At 41.6% G+C, this 4,604-nt stretch overlaps 1 protein-coding gene across 1 annotated transcript; it reads left to right on the top strand.

Annotated features, from left to right (window-relative positions):
* Nucleotides 1–421: 421 nt before the first annotated feature.
* On the top strand, nt 422–3,727 carry LOC122005295 (cellulose synthase-like protein H1). Its single transcript, XM_042560281.1, has 8 exons — nt 422–824; nt 902–1,223; nt 1,313–1,444; nt 1,565–1,687; nt 1,933–2,148; nt 2,253–2,615; nt 2,680–3,030; nt 3,098–3,727. Exons 1-8 carry the CDS (start codon nt 568–570, stop codon nt 3,632–3,634), a joined length of 2,301 nt encoding a protein of 766 aa, XP_042416215.1. The 5' UTR covers nt 422–567; the 3' UTR covers nt 3,635–3,727.
* The last annotated feature ends 877 nt before the right edge of the window (nt 3,728–4,604 follow it).

The raw sequence follows: 4,604 nt of genomic DNA, 5'->3' as shown, positions 1-4,604 counted from the left end.
ATTGTCCCATTTGTCACAGCTCGATCGATGGCTACATTTTCATATAGTCCAAATCCCTCATTTAAGAGCTACATTTCAATAGGTGGATTTGAGAGACAAAGGAGAGTGAACACAAACAAGGATCACGCAAACAAGGGTCGACTTTGATAGCGTGACGCTAAATTACCTACCGATTTCATTTTTTTTTTTTAAAAAATCTTAATCCACAAGAAATGAGCGCGTCATGCGGCTCATTTATTTTTCGTTAATTTTTGGGTTTGGTAGTAATTGGTCGATGGATCTCACGCAAGCAAATTAAGGTTCAACTTTGATAGCATGACGCTAGACCTAATGATTTCGTTTTAAAAAAAAAAGGCTTTTAAAGACTTGATTGACAAGTTTTGATGATTAAGGCTACCGCATACAACTTATCTGCATTTCTCATTTCTGCGGCCGCTGCAGGCTACCGTCCAGAAAGAGTTATCATTAACTCTTCGAACTGAGCGGTTGAGAAGGATGATAATGAAGCAATTCAACTTCGATACTCTCTTATATTCTTAGCCTTTCCAGTACTTGTATTTCCCATTAATGGCAAAGTCCCACGCCCTCCCTCTCAACGAGAGAGTTTCTGTCAACAACACTCTCCAACGGCTCTCGGATGTCGTAATCCTCTCCCTTCTCCTCTCCCTCCTCGCCTTTCGTCTCGCCTCGCTTCATCGCCATGGAACCACTTGGCTCGTCGCCTTCGTTTGCGAGTCATGGTTCGCCTTCATCTGGTTCCTCTATCTCAATGCCAGATGGAACCGGATCGTTTACAGATCTCACCCCCAGCACTTAGCAAACACGTAAAAAAAATCACTAATATCATCAACTTCTCGATCGATGCCTTCAATAATATAGATCGCACTTTGGATGGATGCAGGTACGGTGATCTTCCAGCCGTGGACATGTTTGTGACCACCGCCGACCCGACGCTGGAGCCTCCGATTATCACCGTCGACACGGTACTCTCCTTGCTGGCCCTGGACTATCCGGTTCACAAGCTTGCTTGCTATGTTTCCGACGACGGAGCGTCGCCAGTGACCTTCTTCTCCTTCTCCGAGTCCGTGGAGTTCGCCAAGCTCTGGGTTCCCTTCTGCAAGAAGCATGGCGTGAGAGTGCGAGCGCCTTCCGTTTACTTCTCTAGCACTGAACCACAGCTGAACTCCTCAGCTGACTTCATCCAAGAGTGGAGGCATGTCGAGGTTTGATTTATTAATTAGTGGAAATTAATTTAAATAGATCTTTAATATACTTAATGTTATTGTCGATGTATATGAATTGTTAATCATAGAATGAGTATGAAGAACTAAGTCGAAGAGTTGCATCTGTAAATAATGAAGACCAAATTCCTAATTACCACAGTAATGATGAGTTCAAGGACTTCTTCAAGATCGAGAGCAAGAACCATCCAACCATAGTCAAGGTATCATATATATCATGCATATATCTGACGACTTAATTATTATCCCTTAATTTCTAATTAAACCGCCATTTATTTAGCTATTTATTTTATATTTGTTTGTCTCATATATGAATCACTTAGATTTTATGGGAGAACAAGAAAGGATCAGAACAAGAAGGGATAATGCCACATCTAATTTATGTGGCCAGAGAGAAGAGGCCACAGCATCCACATCACTACAAGGCAGGAGCCATGAATGTTCTGGTAATTATTAAGTAATTGCATATGATTGAACAATCAAAGATGTTCGAATTAATTAATAGAGCTTAGTGATATCTAAATGAACCAAACTCAAATTCCTAAAAACACGAGACCAATTAATTTATTTTAAATTAGATTAATAACTTGCTCGACCCATGTTTTATAAAACTCAGTAAGTTTTGCTCTGTTGAAGAACCATATATGTTTACAGTATCTGTTTCAGCTAAACTTACGTTACTGAATGGCAGACGAGGGTGTCGGGCGTGATGACCAATGCACCATTCGTGCTCAACGTCGACTGCGACATGTTCGCCAACAACCCACAAGTCATCCTCCATGCCATGTGTCTGCTCCTCGGCTCCCCCGACGAGGGGAACAATAATGCCTTCGCCCAGGCTCCGCAGCAGTTCCATAGAGCTCTCAAGGACGATCCCTTCGGAAACCAACTCGTAGTCCTCCAACAGGTCTGCTTGCATGCATCGTAGCTCGAATCATCAAATAAACAAAACAATTTAAGTGCCTGCACTGATTCTCTTTGTAAGAGATTAATTGCTTTCAATCTTTTCAGTCCCTTGTGCCCGGTATACAAGGTATTCAAGGCCCGTTTTATGCCGGAACAGGATGCCTCCAACGGAGAAAAGTCATATATGGCGTCCCACCAAATGGTTCCAGATTTAAGAAGAAAGGCGGCAAATTTTTTTCTCGACTCCAATTACTGGAATGCAGTTCGAAGGACAATTCAACAGAAATGTTGTCTCGCGAAGAACTTCAGTTGTTCTACGGAACCTCTATGGAATTCATGCACTCGGCCGTTCAAATAACCGCAGGAATCAGTAGTCCTGGATTACCCAGCGACCTTTCCAGTCGTGTTGCAGTAGCTGAAATGGTTGCTTCTTGTTCTTATGAATTCAACACAGCTTGGGGCGATGAGGTATACATGCATTACGTCAACAAATTTCATTATAATTTCGATGCTAATCTCAGTGCGTTTTCAGATTGGTTGGGTTTATGGTTCGATGACGGAGGACATCCTCACAAGCCTGAGGTGCCATTCCATGGGATGGAGAACGGTGGCTCTGATGCTGGACCCACCTGCGTTCCTCGGCTCTGCCCCCGTAGGCGGTCCGGCGAGCTTGACGCAGCACAAGAGGTGGGCAACAGGCCTTCTGGAGATCCTGGTTAGCAAGAAAAACCCGGTAGTTTCTGTCATCACCAAAGAGCTCATGCTCCGGCAATGTCTCGCGTACTTGATCTTACTTGTTTGGGGTGTGAGATCCATCGTCGAGGTCTGCTATGCTCTGCTCCCGGCTTACTGCCTCCTCTCGAACTCCACCTTCTTGCCTAACGTAAGGCACAAGCAGTTTGTTCTGTAATGCATTGCATCTATAATTAACAATCCTTGAAATGTTGCAGACATCAGAAGTTGGTTTTGTTGTGGCATTGGCTCTTTTTGTGACCTACAACATCTACACATTGGTAGAATACTTCCGCTACGGGTTGTCGGTGAGAGCATGGTGGAATAATCAGAGGATGCAGAGGATTTACTCGTCCACCGCATGGCTTCTCGGCTTCTTCAGCGTTGTCCTCAAGCTTCTCGGCATCTCGGACACCGTCTTCGAGATCACCCAAAAAGAGCAGCGAAGGCCGGGCGAAGACGTGGACGACCCCGGGCGGTTCACCTTCGACTCATCGCCGGCGTTTGTTCCAGGGACCGCGGTAATGCTGGTCAATCTGTGGGCCTTCGCCGTCGGTTTGCTGCGAGTTCTCAATACCACCGACGCCGAAGGACCGGGGATCGGGGAGTTCGTGTGCAGCGGCTGGATCTTGCTCTGCTTTTGGTCGTTCTTGAAGGGGCTCTTTGGGCGCGGGAGGCATGGGATTCCCTGGCCTGTCATTGGCAAGGCAATGGTGATCGTTGGCCTTTTCCTGCAGTTTTACAAAACTGCATGAAATTGTAGCTTTACACTGCATTTCAGATTAGGACTATAAATGAATCAATATAAGTTTGGTCTGCTTAATAAGATTTTATTTATATTCATTTAATATATATAACATTAATTAAATAAATAAGTTTGAATAGTTTATTAAATTAAATAAATAAATTTGAATATATATATGTTCAACTCGTTAATGTTCATGAACAACGTTCGTGAACAATGTTCGTAAACAACGATCATGAATAATGTTCACTAATCATATTCATTAATAAAACTCTTTTCAAAATATTAAATAAATAATAAAATAAAATAAAATAAATTAATAAATTTAAATTATCAAGCTCAATAACCAATCAAACAACTAAAGTTTTCAAACAATCAAACAAGCTGAATTGAGAGCTCGATAACATCTAAACAAATAAAGCTTGAACCAAGCTCAAGTCAAGCTCGAACCAAACTCAAGACATGCTTGAATTGAGAACTTGATAACATCTAAACAAGTCAAGCTCAAGCCAAGTTTCAAACAAGCTCAAGCTCATACAAAATAAACCAAGCCAAGCTTAAATAATTATTTCTAAAGGTTGATTCTTTTTAAGCTCGGCTCGGCTCGGCTCGATTACCTTATCAAATAAGTTTGATCATCTCAAAACTTGACTCAGCCCGACTAGTTTACAGTCCTATTTCAAATATCTTGAATTGTAAAAATAGCTGATGAAAAGTGATGAGTAAATTTTTTTTAAAGAAATATCATATATGACAAAAGAATCATAATATGAAGAGGACCAAATCTAACCTCATACAACAGTTTACAAGGACTCTAAAAATTTACATGAATATTCAAAATAAACCAACTCGTCACCATACTTACATTCCAAATACTCAAAACAAGAAAATACTTACAAACTCTTTAACAAGAAAAACACTTCCTTGTAGACTACTAACCCCAAAACAATCAATAAACTCTCCAAATAAGAAAACTCATA

This window comes from Zingiber officinale, chromosome 7B (genome assembly GCF_018446385.1).
Source record: "Zingiber officinale cultivar Zhangliang chromosome 7B, Zo_v1.1, whole genome shotgun sequence".
NCBI lineage: Eukaryota > Viridiplantae > Streptophyta > Magnoliopsida > Zingiberales > Zingiberaceae > Zingiber > Zingiber officinale.
The sequence above is the reverse complement of the archived record's forward strand: the minus strand, read 5'-3'. Positions and strand labels throughout refer to the sequence as shown.

Excerpts from the sequence above, each read along its gene's own strand:
- LOC122005295 (XM_042560281.1), top strand. The coding sequence starts at position 568 with ATGGCAAAGTCCCACGCCCTCCCTCTCAACGAGAGAGTTTCTGTCAAC. Across the intron at positions 1,224-1,312 it reads AAGAGTGGAGGCATGTCGAG|AATGAGTATGAAGAACTAAG; the intron begins GTTTGATTTATT and ends TGTTAATCATAG. Across the intron at positions 1,445-1,564 it reads ACCATCCAACCATAGTCAAG|ATTTTATGGGAGAACAAGAA; the intron begins GTATCATATATA and ends TGAATCACTTAG.